The sequence below is a fragment of the Pempheris klunzingeri genome, chromosome 1 (assembly GCF_042242105.1).
Source record: "Pempheris klunzingeri isolate RE-2024b chromosome 1, fPemKlu1.hap1, whole genome shotgun sequence".
NCBI classification, from domain to species: Eukaryota; Metazoa; Chordata; class Actinopteri; order Acropomatiformes; family Pempheridae; genus Pempheris; species Pempheris klunzingeri.
Window position 1 is genome coordinate 9279631 of NC_092012.1, and position 13241 is coordinate 9292871.

Consider the following 13241-nt stretch of genomic DNA (forward strand, 5'->3'; position numbering starts at 1 on the left):
ACAAGCAAATAAAAAGGCAAGCTTTGAGGCAGCAGGACCAGCAGCAGTGGGAGAGACATAAGGGCAGACACCAAGACAGACAGCCTCTCTTAGATTTTTCACAATTAGCCCAGATATTAGAGGAGGGAATTGTGTGGCTACTCTAGCACCTCAGGGCCTTTTCACATGGACTAACCACAGCGGGATCTGGAGAACTGCGGACCAATAGAGGGGAAGTTTAACATACTGATTTTGTAACCACGGAAATTAGCAGCTGAGGGAAGCCAGAAGTCAGCAGCCTTTTCAGGAGGTAGGAAAATTAGGGAGAGAAGAGTTTGAACTCAGAGGAATTTGTTCAGATCATCTAGATAGCGGCCCTGAAGTATCTCGCAGGCCAAGTCTTAAAGGGAATCCTGACTTTCTTTTTTTTGAGGTAATTTTTCAGCTTCTAACTTCTAGTAGCCTCACTATTTAACTGGACACCTCAGGTTCTTCATCAAAGCCTCTGCAGCGAGAGGTGCATGTTTTAAAGCCTCTTTAGCTTCCTCCATTTGGCTTGTGGGTGTCTGGGTTGCTGTGACAGGTTCTGTCTGGCTTAGACACACACACACACACACTCACAAACACACATACACACTCTACTGTGCAGCTGGGAGATCAAGAGTTTGTGTTGCACATACCTGCACTGTGAGCACTGAGTGTGTGTGTGTGGTCTGAGGGACTCAGCTGGTCCAGGAAACTGACTCAGAGAGACAGTCAACACTAAGTGCTTTCTGCCAGAAGTAAAAGGAGACAAGTTCATACTGCTGAGTGCTCGTGAGAGAGAGCGAGCAGAGCCAAGGGATGATGATGAAGATGAAACGGACTCTGTGCAGAATCTCCTGCTTGGTGACTCTGATGGTGGAGCTGAGCTGGATAAACGTGGGCCACAGCATGCACAGAGAGGGGGGAAGCAGGGTAAGTGTGGCATGAAGCGTTAAGGATATGTTATATGTACTGAAGAAGCAACATAAAAGCCTCCTGAAATTCACTGTTTTTTCCTAGCTGATGGGAAATGACAGATTTTGTTCCACTTAGTTGGTGCTGATATCTTGCATTGTCTAGAAAACAGAAATTAAAACAGTGCTTTGTTGTTATAGTCTTGATGCATTCAGGGTTTGATTGTACTCATTTATGCAGTTTTGTGTTCCCTCTTTTCACTGATCCACTTGTAAGCCTCACCCTTCATCAGTTGCGCAGTGGTTTGTCCAAAATTGGCAGAAATGATGTTTGCACTTGCATGTTGCTGAAAGGGGGAATGCACGATTATTGAGCCACTTCAGTCTTATTCTTGATTCATATACTTTAATCAGTTTTCATATGTTTTACAACTAGCTGTCATTCATCTCCATCATTTCTGTCGCTCCCCACTCACTCTCTATTCAATCCCCCCCCCTCCATCCCATCCCATTCCCTCTCTGTTTCTCATTAGTGGGTCTATCCCCTGGTAGAAATTGCAGAGGGGAAACCTCCCTATTTTCTGTTGTTGTTTCTCTGATTTAAGTGGAAGCGGTCAGCCAGCCATCCTGCCCCACCCTCCGTTCTGTGACACACTGAACACATCAGAGGGCTCAGATCATTACAGATGTCTGGAGGAAATAAAGCAAACATTGTGCAGACAAGTGCAATACATGACTGTCCTCTCTGATGTGCCTCTCTGATACGCCTTGTAGACCTACCATTCTGTATCAGGCTCTGCCTTTTCCACCCTCAAAAAGTCCAAAATTTCAACCCATCCCAGCCTTGGCTCTGCAAAATCTATTAAAATTTCAACAAGTTGAAACAAAAACAAAACAGCTACAAATCTGTCACATAGGATTTAGGATTTGGTGCAAGAGACTACATTTCATGTTAAATAATAAAAACAGAGTACTAGGTTCATTTTGTTACATATCTTATCCAAACTATACAGGCGCAATCTATTCTGCCTCAATTTCGCACTGGTTTATGTCTTAATGGGACATAAACCCTGCTGCGGTAGCATGACAGGTGGTTTTATGTTTTTCTCCCCGCAGAATCACAGCTCTTTTTCTCTCCTTGATACTGACACTGTGTGTCAGTGTGTATGTGCGTGCGTACATAAAGTACACATGCTTTTAAGTGGTTGGCACTTCTCTCAAACTGCTAAGGGGTGCTAAGGCAAAGGCCCATATATTTTTTAAATGTCCTGGGTTTAAAGTAAGCTGCATGTCATCCCTCTACTGGATACAAATGCATACTCTGTGGTGGCAGGGTCATGAGATTTCACAATGAGCAGTGATTAGAGACAGAGAGGTATAAAGGCAGAGAGGAGCAGACGCTGCTGCTGCAGCTGTTGATAATCACACTGACTAATGGGTTCGACATCAGGCCAAGTGCTCCAAGTCAGTCCACGCTGCAGCCAACATCATATCAAATCAGTCTCAGTGGCACACGTTACAGCATAAAATAATGCATCTAATGTAGCTATGAGTGCATTTACTTTTACCCATTTCAGTCTGATTCATACTTTGCTTGAATATTTTCTGAAATGGTCATGTGAAATGGACCATGAACACCTGTAGTGAATATCACAGCAACCTGTCCAAGAGGTGTTGAGTAAACATGCTGAAACCCAGACAATGTCAACCTCATGTTGGCGCTAGAGTTTAAGTCAGGGATCACCAAAATCAATAGAATTTATCATTTAGAGAAGTTGAGTGTCTCCAGCAAATTCTTCTGAAAACCATTTACCACCAGTATTTGCCAAGATATTTACCACTGAACCACTAATGTTTCTGGAACAGGAAAACTCACGGATCCTCAAAGTCCACAGAATTTGTTCTCAGGAGACCCTGGATATCTGTTCCTAATTTTGTTGCAATGTATCCTAATAGTTATTTAGATATTATATTAAAATTTTTTCAGTTAAGTTAAATAAATTTGCAATGATTGAGACTTTCCCTCACAAAAAGACAGAAACAGTGACATCAAGTGAAACTGATGAAACTGATGAACATTATATGTTTAAGTGAAACATTAAAGGATGGTTGACTGTTAACCATGCAGGTGGTGAAGCAGTGGGAAAGGAAAGTGCGGTCAGCCTCCAGCCTGGATGAGCTGTTGAGGCTCGCAGACTTTCCTGACTGGAAGCTGTGGAAGTGTCGTCTGAGACTGCAGCAGCCAGAGACCCTCTCTTCTCCTCCGTCAGTAGGCTCACACCGTTCTACACGCTACGCTGCCGAATCTTACAGCCTGGAGATACTCAAAGGTTTGATAAAACATGCAGTATGGCTTCAAGTTAAATGTGAAACTGTGTATGTGCGTTTATGTGCTTATGAACATTGTGTGCCCCACATTTAGCCATAGATGAAGAGTGGCAGCGGACGCAGTGCATGCCAAGGGAAACGTGTGTCGACGTGGCCAAGGAGCTTGGCACTGACCCCTCAATGTTCTTCAAGCCACCTTGTGTGTCTGTCCACAGGTTCGTTTAACTAGAAACCAAATCCAGAACTTAAACACTGATCACCAAGCTCAATGCTATGGCACTGTCACTGCATCCTACCTAGCACTCAAGCTGACTAAATTTGCCAGCAGTCATTCATGTTGTTCTCAACATGTACTCAGTCACACTGAAAAGATGCTGAAGTGGAAGTATTGGAATCCAATGCTGCAGAGGTGCTCTAATGGGGAATAAATTAATGGAGAAGAAATGCACTGAAAGCGTTTTTGTGAGGGGTTGATCATTGGAAGTAGACTTAAGAGTAGGCCAAAAGGTGTCACACACGCTGGCTCCTCTGTGAGTTTCTCTTTTTTATTAGGTTGACGTTTTGGCCTTGAGGCCTTCTTCAAGATTTCAGGGCCCAAACATCATCCTAATAAAAAAGCCGGAGTATGCAACAGTTTTTCATCTATTCTTAATGGAGCACATATCGTGTATAATTTGATACAGCAAATCTCTTTAATATCCGTTCAATACTGTTTTAAGAATAATGTCGAATGTATAGTTTAACATTTTGGGCAATGATCTTATTCACTTTCTTGCCAAGAGTTACCACTCTGATGTTTGTAGGTTAAATATGAAGCTACCACCAGCAACTGCTTAGCTTAGCTTAGACTGGAAATAGTCTTCATGGGTCAATCTTGTAGGCGACTACAAGATTGGCTCTTGGATGGATTAAACAAACAAGATGTAACGTGTTAATTAATTAACTTTAGAGGTGCTGGATTGTGTTTTGGCAGCTAATCAGCTGCTGGCTGTAGCTACATAGTTTTCCTACCGATATCAGAGTAGTATTGATCTTCTCATCACAAAAGGTGTTTCCCAATATGTCAAACAATTCCTTTAACATGCTTGAAAGTTGCCATCCTTTCAGTCACGTGCTTGAGCGTACATTAATGTATTAGGCTGATTTACAAACTCCCTCAAACAAAAATCCTCAACTCCTCAAAGGCAACTACAACAATTTACTGCCTTACATGCCTTACAGTTACATACAAATCACTTTACCCAGATGCAAATTTGTTTTCCTGCTGACAGGTGCAGTGGCTGCTGCAATCAAGAGGGTGTCACCTGCAGAAACACAACTACTGCATTCGTGAATAAGACTGTGAGTGACCAAATCTCTGATGATGTGTAGATATCCTTTTTTCTGATATGTTGAATATTGCAAGAACAGCATTAGTTTTTAGCAGTCAAGCATGCATAAACCATGTGTGTGTGTGTGTGTGTGTGTGTGTGTGTTCTGTGCAGGTCCTTAGTGTCATCCCATTTAAGTTCGTACCAGAACCTGTGCTAATAAAAGTAGCCAATCATACAGAGTGCAAATGCATGGAGCCCGCCATCATTCGACGTAATGCTCAGCCTCACAGGAGCAGTGGGTGAGTCCAAAACCAATCTTATTTCTCAGCTGAATTTAGTAGGATGGTTTCTGTTTTGTGCATGTTGTTTACTGTTCTAATCCATCTGGTTCATTGGCAGGTGCTCTCCAATGGGCCAGCTGCCAGTGGCAGAGGACTCCAGGAGACTGTGTGCCAGTGGGTTGATCTGGGATTGTTCAACTGACAGATGCATACCTTACCCTTCCAGTACACCAGGTTTGTTACTAGTTACTACATTTTTAAAAGTTTAAAAGTTATGATGAATTAAAAAAAAAATGAACTTGCAATTTTGAGCTTGTATTCAAAAATTCTAAACATTTCATAGTTTCAGCTTCTCAAATGTAAGAATTTGAGGACTGTAAAATCCCATGAAAATCAGTATATGTTTTACTGATGCATTTAAAGTGAATTGGATTGAAAGTTTCATCCAAGTATGAGCGAACTGATGTATGTGATAATACAGATTCATCTGACAAAAACTTAAATGCATTGTTGTTACCTCCTGCTCAGAACTTCCACTCAGTTCGTGGATGCCCGACTGTGAGATAGACGTGGAGCGCTGCGACTGTCTTCCCAGACCTGTTTCGACTCTTCATCCAGGACCGTTCCATCGCTGTCAACTCAACTCTTCCATCTGTGCCCTCAAGCATCAACGTTTCGATCAAGCCTCCTGCAGGTAGGCCGGAAAAATGCTTTACTATAATGCTCATAATGTTTGTTTACCATGAACACATTCTTAACATGCTGTAGTCTGCACTCTTAAAGTGACACACAAAAGGCATGTCCTTGTCTTTATCATGTAAGCAATGAGTAAAATGGAAATGCTGAGAGAAAAAGGTTACTAAGAAATTATTAAGCAGGTGCTGGGACATAGAGTATTAAGTAATTCAAGGCGTTTTCCCAGCAGCTACTCAGACATGCAGGATGAACTGAATAAATAAATGGATCAGTTTCCTAAACTCCCACTGAGCTCAGGTTCATCCAGGGTGAAGGCAGGCACAGCGGTGTTCATGCATATTTTATACTCCTAAATGATCCCTATTTTATTCACAGATGCAAATGGCCCAAGTAGATGTCCACCGGGAAAATGAATTACGACAACCTGCTCGCCAAGGATGTTTGGAGGCAGAGAGAAAAGGCTCATAAGTTATTTACAGTCCTATTTATGCCGATCACTTTAACTAATTAAGATGATAATAACTCACATGACCATGTTAATTGATTTTTTTTAACATGCTTACCTTCAATCAATGTGTAAAGCTCATGATTTGTACATTTGTTCCTTGTGCACTGAATATGTAGTTTATATTAAAAGATTATTTTTATAAATTGAACTTGCTTTTAATTTGTGGTCTATTGCTCAACTTCTGATGGACATTTCACCTTGTTAATAGCTCAAGACAGAACCGTTTTCCTTTTTTGTCCAAATCAAAAAATGAAAAACAAACTAAAAAATAGCAAATTCCTTTTTTTCATTTTTCCCTCATCAACTGAAGAATGGGAGTGAAAAAAGGAGGACACATTACATGAATGGAAATGTACCGAAATAAAAGCCAATAGGAACTGAATGGCCACTGTCACTGCCATCCACTGTATAACATTATGCAAGCAAAGGATTTATTTTAGGACAAAGTTAGAGATGATTGTTTTGCAACATTGAATGAAGGGGATTTTGATATGTTTCTTAATCACAATGACTGACTTGCACAAAATGATCATAAATTCATTACAGGGACACACTAATCCATCACTGGTGCAGCCACTTGATTTTCAGAGTCACACAATTAGTTGAATGGAGATCACCTGTGAGCAGTCAAAGGACCTCAGTTGATTGTAGTATATACATATAGCTGAATGTGGAGTGCTTGCGAGGGTAAAACAAATGCACCAAAATAAAAATTCTGGAGGAAAGCCTGATGCTGTGTGCAAGAAACCCAAGACTTTGGAGAAGATTTTTTTTTTTTAGCAAGACAACGAGCCCAAGCATTAAGACAAAGCTAGACAGGAATGCTTTAAAAGCAGCAACATCACCGTCCTTGTGTGGCTGCTCAGGTGTCAGTCCAGCTGAGAATGTGTGGCTAGACTTGGGTCATGTAACCTGACAGATCTTGAGTAGTTTTGCAAAGAAGAAAGGAGAAAAATTGCAGTGTCCACATGTGCAAAGCTGATCGAGACCTATCGGCACAGACCTGAGCAAGCCTGAGCTGCAGCCAAACACATATCTATTTAATACTGACTCTGACTTTGAGGAGTACTTGCAAACAAGTATTTTCTTTATTTTTTTTGTCATTAATTTAGAGCACTTTTGTAGAGAACTGTTTTCACTTCTACATTAAAAGATTTTCCCGCTGATCTGTATCTCATAACAGCAACATTTAAAGGTCGAGTCTGTAACTCTGGAAAACTTGCAAGAGTAGCAACATTTTTGAAAGTATCCAACTGAAAAAAATCCCATCCCCTCCCTTCAGGCTACAAAGCCACACCCTCACAACACATGAATGTGTGCTACTGCTGGAGGACGAGTACACCATCGTGATGAGAACACTGACCGCCTCCGGGTCCCTCGTTCATTCTGTACACAACCGCTGTCGGACAGCCTCTCTTGGATTTTCAGTTTGACAAATAAACAACTCTGTTAAATGTCACAATCATATAAACACAGCTGTCACAGACAATAGTTTTGTATTTGACATATATTACATATTTGATGTTCTTGTGAAAACTCAGTCTTCTCTAATGTATGAAGACCTGCAGCAGAAACAAGTCTGTTTTTGAAGATGGAGTCGGCTACAAATACAGCTTCTCACAGAGCATGTTCATCATTCTTCAGTGTGCCCCTTGTTTACTTTTGTTGCTTGGTGAATGTATTGATTTCCAGTCTGCTACTCCTATTTTTTTTTCTCCAGCAGATCAATTAAATTGCAAACATTAAAGTGTGTAGTATATGCTCTCCCTCCTTTTTCTTGGCATCAGCATTGATTTTGCACCTCTCATACAATACGCAAGATACGGTAATGTTTTTAATGCAGGGTTCAAGGGGGCTGAGTTCCCATGAAAGCATTCAAATCATACATCTGTGGTACATTACCAACAACCTTTATTTCAGTCACAAATAATGCACCCCCTCCCCCTTGTCTGTCCCTCTAGTGTCATGTGTCTGTGCTCCGGTGGATACATTAATAAAGGTGCTTGTGACTGAAACAAGCTCTTCTCTGTGTGGTTGCTCGAATAGCACCATTAACAGTGTCAGTGCTCCTGCTCCTCTGTCACGAGAGCCCCACTCTGCCTTTGGGAGCCACACAGCCTGTTACCAAGGTCAGAATAAAAAGTGTCAGCGGTTGGAAATGACACGCAGACACCACAGGCAGAGCTGCAGCCATTATTAAGCCCTCACATGGGATTAAGCCTTTACCTCCAAAACTGACCCTGCCCAAGTGGTAATGGAATAAACACAGAGTTTGCACATATTTCGTACAAAAATGTAAATTTGTATTTCAACACTGCATATTGCAGATTATATGATGATGACAAAATATTAAACAGGCCAGAAATTACAAGGAGTTTTGTCTCCCCCTTGCTGCACTGTTTGTGTACTCCTGTTTTCTCACTGGTGCACAAACACCATTACTAAATAACAGCTTTGTGCTAAAGAGAGAAATATCCATCCCTACATTTATTTTATACTAAATACCACGGATTAAAATTCCTGTTTAATTCATTTGACATGTTTGTTTATCTTACATTCATTTTTGCTGCAGGGAAAAATCAAGCCATTTACTGAAAATATGAAATAGATATCAGGCTAGGACTAAGAGATTAATTTAAAGATATGAGACCACGATCTGCACAAATCTGAGTACTTAATGTGAGTAATAATTTATCAAAGGTGTCCTGTGGAGTTTTTATTGTAAATAAACAAAGATTATGTTTAAATTCAGTGTTTTTCACAAAAATACATTGTGTGTATCTTTGAACACAGTTGCATACCTGTTTTACATCCTGCAGTGTTCGCCAGCTTGCAGTCTTCTTCTCCTCCATCTTTGTTTGCTCTTTGCACTGCTGCATATCTTAACATGTTACTGCTACCTGTAGATCAGTGGAATGGTGTGAGACCACTGGCAAGAATGTGTATCGTGTCATCCTCATGTGCATGCACACGATAAAAGCAAAACTGGAACCCACTCATAATAAAAATGCTCCACAGACCTACCAGAGGTCAAACTACACAGGGTACCTTTTAATTCTCTTGATGTCCAAAACAATTAACAAACTGAGCATCAGCTTAGACAAAAATGAATAGTTATGAATAGAATAAAGACTGACAGACAATAAAGACTGAATCACCTAACTCATAATGTGTCATCTCCACGCTGGTCTCAGTGTAAAAGCTACATTCTGTAGAAGTGGAGGAATATAATCTGTGGATTATGAAGTACATTGGCTACCTTTTCGCTGAATGATGAGGGTGAAACATGATATGGACAAAAATATGTGGATGAATAATTGATCTCTCAACGTTACACCCATATGTAGATGCTGAACATGCAATTCCAAAACCAAGAGAATAACAGGAAAAGGATAGTTTAACATTTTGGTGAATACACTCATTGACCATACCACACTACAAGCTACAGCATCACCTGGCTAGCTTTGCTTAGCATAAAGAGTTAAAACTGGGGGAAACAGCTAGCCTAGCTCCATCCAAAGGTAATATTCCTCTACATTATACATTATATCTTGTTTGTTTAATCAGTACCAAAACTTATTTATTATAGTTATTAGTTATTAGTTAGTTATTATATGCCACATTGTGCTTGATAGTGGATTAAGATAAGATAAGATGTTCATTTATTAGTCCCACAGCGAGTAAATTCAGTGTTACAGAAGCAAGTAAGCAAAGTAAAAGAACAGCAGAGATAAGTATAGACAAAGTATACAAATCTGTGTCAGCATACTTTTTGCCATGTGGTATACAAATTACATTATCAAACTAGGATTTAATGAGTCTTTAGTTAAAAGTCTAGTTTAGTGCCCGTGATCTGATGCCCGTGACCACAGCCCTGAGGAAAGATCTGTGCTATATTCTTTATGGCACCCTGAAGCTTCAGCCATTTAAATGACCTGTGGGAGATTTTTTACACATTTCACACAGACGCTGCACGTTATCAGGTTCCAGGGAGCCAAAGCAATAACAGCCACATCTCTCTCTCTTTTGCTGTCGGGAACACACAGTTACATATTATGGCACATCAAAGTGCAAACAAAAATGCTCTGTAATTTTACCACAATGCAGCAAAACAGGCAAAAAGAAAATTACGGATGGAAGATAGGACACACACTCAAGAAGCACCAAAATGTCAGAATAAATAACGGCTTTCATAAAATGAGGAACTTCCTACCTTCATTTTAACTAAGAGCAACAAACCCATTATCGTTGGCAGATTGTCGAAAAGCCGCTGAAATGACGATGTGATGAAATATAATAAAATAACACAGCTTTTTTTTTTATCTCATTCACTTTGTATTAATGTTACTCTCATTTAATTCTTGCTTCAAAATATATTACGGAGGGTAGTAAGAAGTGGTGTGAACATCTTCAAATTCAAATCAAATTGAAATAAAGGTAGTTGGGTGGATTTAATGTAGTCTCAAATTAATATGAAAATGACCATTATGACCTAAATTTGTTAACTGTTGCGTTGCTCTTTAGATATGTATTGCTTGTCATCAGCAAAGTTCACTAGAAATTGTAAAGATGAAACACAAGAGATAGAAGAATTCACTTTCTTTGCTCTGTGTAACAAGATCAATAGAGATGCTGTAAAGACGCCCCTGTGTTACCAATTAGAGACTCTAAAAGTGTTGAATACAACAACACTGACATGTGGGATGAACACGATGACATTTCCCTCCTCTGATGTCGTTTCATAGTTCTGACACTCGGCATTTGGCTGTTTCCACTCAGTGAACAGGTACAATACCTTACATACAATACTGACCTTTAGACAGAATCTTTGAATGAGTCAACTGTTCAGGAGGGCTGGACGTGTCTGTCTATCTATCTATCTATCTATCTATCTATCTATCTATCTATCTATCTATCTATCTATCTATCTATCTATCTATCTATCTATCTATCAATCGTTTCATATCATTTTTAAATTACAAATGAATTGCTGATTATACAGTGACACCTGGACCACCACCTGTATGCTGAGGTTGTCTTAAGAAGGTGCAATACACAACTTTTGAAAAACATAAAACTGAATAATGTTTCATGGGCAACACGTTAAGTCTTACACCACCATAAGGAGAATTTCTCTTTGTGTCCCAAATGTCCTCTTTATCATGTTGCTATGTGATCACCATGTGAGTTTAATGTCCTCATAAATTCATGTAGGAAACTGTGAGCCTCAGCGCTCATAAGCAAATGCGCATGTTTTACGACCGTCCTCGATGTGCTGTTAAGGTTTTGGACATTTGTAACCTATAGAGAGCTTATATGGAAGGAAAAAACATATCAAACAAATTACTATTGAAAGCTGAGTAGTCTTGTATGTGTGGACTGGATCTTTAAACAATGAATGAACTTTATTACAAAAATAATGTAACTTAATGTTATTATCCCGTACATATGAGAGGCGGCCGTGCAGGATTCCTTCTGGCATCATTCAGGAACTATCAGAGCAAATCCGGGGGTGCAAGCTGGAGAATCTTGTGGGAATTCTACAGGATTAATCTTCCTGCAGCATTTATGTGGAATTCCTGCTTAATTCCTTTTAAATCCCCTTCATAAAGTGACCTTTATATTTTCCAGCAGTATTTCTCCAGGACTTTTTGAAAGGGATTTCAAACATGTGTTTGTATCAATTTGTATTGTCCTTCCTTAAGTTAAAAACATAATAACAAATCCTTATTTACATTTATGACTTTCCACAGAATGTGCCTGACAATAAAGATGACATGTTAAGTGGATGGTTGAGACCCTGCAGGATAGAAGTTTGGCAAGGCGCTTACACTACAACTAAACAAACACTATCCAGACTGAATTATACACCCACTCATCACAACCTGGGTATGATCCTCTTCCTCTGTGAAGCACCAAATTAGGACATTGCAGTGTGATATAGTGACTGTAAATCTAGCATGTGACAGTGCAGAATAATCATGTCCAGTGAAAACAGCAGTGTAGAAACAGGGCTTAGACTCTAAATATAACCAAAGCACAAAGACGCACAAGGCTCCACTTAACTATGTAATATAATGTAGAACTCGAAATATTACACACTCATTTGATGGCCATTTTTATTTATTTTATGTTGTTTTTCTTCCGTTGGAAAGAGAAACACAAGTTGCATCATGTTCAAGCAAAACCACAACTTAGTGTATGTCAGTTTAATTTCCTTGAGAACTGAATGTAAACTGCAAAAACACAACTACAAAAAAAAAATGTATAAAATCACACTGCATAATCCAATACCAAATGACAAATATGATTTCTGATACATGCATTTACATTCATTGATCATTTCTCACACAGTGTACTGCAGAGCTCACTAAACATTTTGTAACCAGAGAGTGACTAACATTAAAAATACATCTCCAAAGGTACACTGGAAATTTCACAGTTTTCACAGCATCTAACATTTAGAACTATTATACAGGGTGCAGACAGAATATTAGACATCAATTCAGTACAATCTCCATCAATATAAACAAATACCACACTTTTATCTTTTGACACAGCACCATAGCAAAAGCACATCATCTTATTTAGGTAAGTGAAGTGCCATTGTTGTGGTATTAAAGGGCAGACCCGCCTTAGTCCTTTAAAAACTAGCAGTAGTTTCAAGTAAAAATGTCTTTTTTAAACTTCCTTAAATACTATGCATGTAGTTTCATTAGAGATGGTTATTGTTCACACAAGCAAAATGCAATCCTGTCACGACTGTCATTCAGAATTTGTACATATGGATGAAACCATTAAAGAGACACTGTTCGGTTAAATATTCTTGCACTACTCAACCAACAGTTGTCATCTGTGGTTCTGGAGAAGCTTTGCAGAAGTGTAAAAAACACCCTTGATGATGTCTTCAGGGTTTTCTCAGCTTAGGCTTGGAGACTGAATATCATAACAGCCTGTGATACTAACTAGTAACAAAGTCTTGTTCCAAAATATTTGTTCATGGCAGCTAAAGCATGATTAAACTATAATTATAATTATGTTCAGGAGCTAATGGCAGCCAGTAAAGGTTCGAGAAAGATTGTGGTTATTGACAATTAATCAAATCACCATCACCGCCATCCTTCCCTATACATAACCAAAGTGCTCTTGTTGCCTAAATCTACACACATGTGGGACTCAAAGCATGAAAATGTCAGTT

General features: G+C 39.4%; 1 protein-coding gene across 1 annotated transcript; it reads left to right on the forward strand.

Moving 5' to 3' along the window:
* Positions 1 to 822: 822 nt before the first annotated feature.
* vegfd (vascular endothelial growth factor D) lies at positions 823 to 6114 on the forward strand. The gene is made up of 8 exons (XM_070835191.1): positions 823 to 936; positions 3046 to 3247; positions 3340 to 3460; positions 4517 to 4586; positions 4730 to 4857; positions 4958 to 5073; positions 5368 to 5533; positions 5911 to 6114. Exons 1-8 carry the CDS (start codon positions 823 to 825, stop codon positions 5927 to 5929), a joined length of 936 nt encoding a protein of 311 aa, XP_070691292.1. The 3' UTR covers positions 5930 to 6114.
* The last annotated feature ends 7127 nt before the right edge of the window (positions 6115 to 13241 follow it).

Excerpts from the sequence above, each read along its gene's own strand:
- vegfd (XM_070835191.1), top strand. The coding sequence starts at position 823 with ATGATGATGAAGATGAAACGGACTCTGTGCAGAATCTCCTGCTTGGTG. Across the intron at positions 4,587-4,729 it reads CTGCATTCGTGAATAAGACT|GTCCTTAGTGTCATCCCATT; the intron begins GTGAGTGACCAA and ends TGTTCTGTGCAG. Across the intron at positions 5,074-5,367 it reads TTACCCTTCCAGTACACCAG|AACTTCCACTCAGTTCGTGG; the intron begins GTTTGTTACTAG and ends CCTCCTGCTCAG.